The sequence below is a fragment of the Nicotiana attenuata genome, chromosome 2 (assembly GCF_001879085.1).
Source record: "Nicotiana attenuata strain UT chromosome 2, NIATTr2, whole genome shotgun sequence".
NCBI classification, from domain to species: Eukaryota; Viridiplantae; Streptophyta; class Magnoliopsida; order Solanales; family Solanaceae; genus Nicotiana; species Nicotiana attenuata.
In genome coordinates, this window is record NC_031990.1 from 5,888,728 (window position 1) to 5,892,627 (window position 3,900).

At 36.3% G+C, this 3,900-nt stretch overlaps 1 protein-coding gene across 1 annotated transcript; it reads right to left on the reverse strand.

Moving 5' to 3' along the window:
• LOC109243585 (pentatricopeptide repeat-containing protein At4g21705, mitochondrial) lies at positions 1,673–3,900 on the reverse strand. The gene is made up of 2 exons (XM_019410536.1): positions 3,552–3,900; positions 1,673–3,159 (listed from the first exon to the last, which is right to left on the reverse strand). Exons 1-2 carry the CDS (start codon positions 3,789–3,791, stop codon positions 1,912–1,914), a joined length of 1,488 nt encoding a protein of 495 aa, XP_019266081.1. The 5' UTR covers positions 3,792–3,900; the 3' UTR covers positions 1,673–1,911.

Here is a 3,900-nt window from a genome sequence, read left to right on the forward strand (position 1 = left end):
CCATTTTTGTTAAGTACATTACAAGTGTGATTCCACAAAATTAGGAAATTAAGAATTTTGATTTGGAGACAGTCATTAAAATAAGTAATTAATGATTTAGTTGAATAATTCGTAATCTATTATCTATTATTATTATCAAAAGAATAATTCAGTCAGAAAGGAATTATATACATAATAAGCCGCCTTATTTATTAATTATGTAGGCTCTAACTCTCTATTATGCAAGTAAATAAGGACTTGGGAGATTTGTTTTTTGGTGGAAAAGAAAAGAACTTAATCTAGTTCACCCTAAAACAGGGAGGCCCGAAATTAGAGTATATATTTAAGTCCTTGAACATAAGAACAGTAGTTTGGGAAAACAGCTACAAAGGCAGAGATTCGTGAAATTCTTGCACATTTCAAGAGGTATTCTTCTGATTTAATATTGTATGTTGTCTATACTACATGCAAATTTATGCTACTTATATATTCCAGTTCTGATTCCAATCTTTTTACATTAAGGAAGATTTTAATTCTCCACTATTGTATTTAAATTTAAATAAGACATAGATAATGACTTACCGCAGCCATAGATTGTGACTCCACAAAATCAGGAAATTAAGAAGTTTAATTTGGAGACAATCAAGAAGCCAATATTAAGCAAGAAGGTTCCAGAAGCAGAAATTTAAACTTCAATCTTCGGAAGAATTGGAAGGAGATACAGTTAGGATATTCTAAATATTTAATGAAGCAAATCAGCCACAACGGTCAAATCCCATCAAGTATAAAAAGGAGTAGAACCGTGACGAAAATTTCACACCTTTTAAGCACGAATCAGTGTATCAGTATATTCGACCAAATATTTTTAAAAGGGCACAATTTACCTCTCTTCTGTTTTTCAATTGGTATCAAAGTCTCGTCTCACGAATTTGTTTTTGCTTAACAGAAAGTGAGAAAAGACCACTGTACAGTGATGAAGAAGACTCTAGGCCACCATACTTCAACGGAGAACATTATAGGCATTGGAAGGCTAGAATGAGCACGTATGTGCAATCAGTTGACTATCGAGCATGGCTAGTCATTCAGAACGGACCACTGTCAATTCCTGCTAATGATGAGGGAAGGAAACATGAAGGTCGGGCATCCTATACAAAAGAACAAAAGGATGCCATTCAAACCAATGCTAGAGCTAAACACCTACTTAATTGTGCTTTGAGCATGGAAGAATTCACAAAGATCTCAAGTTGTGAAACTGCAAAGGAAAGATGGGACAAGTTGGAGATACTATATGAAGGTACAAAGCAAGAAAAAGAAGCCAGGATTAATCTTCTGGTTCATAAGTACGAGTTATTCACGATGAAAGAAGATGAAACCATTGAAGAAATGTTCACAAGATTTCATAAAATTGTTGGAGATCTCAATGCTCTAGGAAAATCCTACTCTAATGGTAGATAAGTCCGAAAAATTCTGTGGAGTTTGCCTAGAGTGTGGGAACCTAAGGTTATTGCAATTGAAAGTACAAATCTGGATGAAATGACAATTGATGAACTTCGCCACAATCTTATTGCTTTCGAGAAAATTCATCTTCAAAGGCATGGACAGAGAGAAAAGAGAAGGGATGTTGCATCCAAAACCATTCTTGATGAAACAGAATGTGAAGAAGATGACGAAGAAGATAAGGAAGCCTTGGCAATGATTTCAAAGGGAATATACAACATTATGAGAAGAAGAAAACAAAAGAAGAAATCCCAGTTCGATAAAAACTCTGAAAGGAACAATGCAAGGAGGAACAACAAAGGGCCAGCATAAACTGTTAAGAATGTGACAAGCCCCGACACGTGAATGTGTTTTTCAAACACAAACACTCATCTCCAACACAGAATTATTTTCAGAATTAGCATTTGAAAGAATTTCATACAGTACATTTAACTGTTAGGAGCTTATTGGTTTATATTCTTCAAGTATCACTTTTGTTTCTTCATTTTCATCAATGTTATCAGCTCTCATACTGTTTAGAAGTCTTTCAACTTCTTTACCACCTGCTATATATGATTTTAGTAAGACATGATACATCTCTCTATTTACAGAGACGACGGGCCTCAGCGAACTCAAAAATGATTCAGCATCATCCACACTACCATTCTCCCCCAACAAACTTAATATTTTCATGATGACCTTAGGATCAGGTTTCCATCCTTTACTATCCTTCTTTAAGGAAAGAGCGACTTTCATGCATTTCACAGCACTCTCAAACTTACCTTTATCTAGGTAGCCTGCTGCCAGTCTTCCCCAAATATTTGGTGTTAGTGTCTTCCCTTTTGTAGATAAATCTTCAAGCATGGTCTCGGCCTTTTCATAAAGCTTTTTATCGGTATACCCTATAATGACTATGTATGGCACACGGATATCATAACAGTTATCGGATGTTTCCCACTCTTTGAGCAACTGCTCCGCTTCTTCAAGCGCATCAAGTCTCACCAGAGCTTCTAACATATTTATGTAATCCCTATTTATGCACCTCTTCAGAGCACTCTTCTCTAGAAACCATAATCTGATGACTTCATCTCTGTTTCCCAGTCTAGAATATACAGAGATGAGGTAATTATACCCGAGCCCTTCTTTATTATCTATCTTCTCTTCTGCTTTCTTGAGGAAACTGTTTGCTTTATCGTTTAGGCCTGATTTAACATATATGTTCGCAACAGCAGCATAGGTGTTCCAGTCCATGACAATGTATGATTGGTTCTCCATTTCATTTAAGACCCTCTCCATCCCCTCAATATCTGATCTTGCTCCATACGAATTGATACAGATTCTATAACTTAAATTGTCAGGACGAACCCCAATTTCCTTCATATGGTGTAGCACGTCAGGTATCTTTTCATACTCACCGGTTCTTGTGTACAATGACATTATATCATTGAAGGCCACAGAAGATAGAGAAAGACCCTTCTCCTGCATCATCTGCAAATGTGTCAATGCCTTTTCAATGTCACATTGCCGAACATAACAATGAAGAAGAGCACCATATGTCTTATCATTCTTATCTTCTTCATTCAAGTTATTAAAGTAGCTTTCTGCAGCATGAAACCCGTGCACCTTACCAATCAGATCCAGTTGTACTGCATGCTCGGTTGTTGAAAAAGTGAAAATACCAGAACTCTTCATCCACTCCGAAGCCTGCTCAACAATAAAGTTCAGCACAAATTACTATATATACATGTGGAAACAGAAGCTGAATGTCACAGATTGGATCTCATAGTAACATTTCCATAAGAAAGCGACATATTTTCCACGAAAAAATATATTCAATAGGAAACACCCTTAATTTTTTTTTAAAAAATAATCAGAATATATTTAAAATCCAAATTAATTGCACAAAGTCTAAACCAACATCCCAGAATAACAAATGAGCAGCTTCACCAACAATTCCACAACACTAATAACAGAAATGTTTACTACACTTTAAGTTCTAAAATTCTAATTAGTTGCAAACATAAAAAATAATACAGTAAAAATAGAGAAATTATCACACATAAGAGAACAAGGATCACTGCTGGATAGAGGGGTACCTCTAGGGCCTGATTGAAGCGTTTGCGTTTACGCAGATCAAGAATGATGCGTTGAAGCTCTGCAAATCGGACTTTTTTGCCCTTGCAAACCCATTCGTCCAGCTCATTCGTTACGCTATAGTTAGGGTCTCCCAGTGGACTGATTTTTGAGTAAAGTGTCACCTTTTTCCGCTTGTCGGAATGGTAAAATCGACATGTAATTGCGGTCAAGTATTGGAATACCCGGCGATTCAATTGCATTTTCCGATGAAATTTGGATGACAATTTGGGCAAAAATCCCTGTGAAATACTGTTTTAGGGTTTTGGGGGGTTTTACATGGGTTTTAGGAGTTTCAGGCTTTCAGCGGAT

What these genes read in the sequence shown, in the direction of transcription:
- LOC109243585 (XM_019410536.1), bottom strand. Translation starts at nt 3,791, where the DNA reads ATGCAATTGAATCGCCGGGTATTCCAATACTTGACCGCAATTACATGT. An exon ending in GCTTCAATCAGGCCCTAGAG is followed by an intron (nt 3,160 to 3,551) that starts GTACCCCTCTAT and finishes ATTGTTGAGCAG; the next exon opens with GCTTCGGAGTGGATGAAGAG.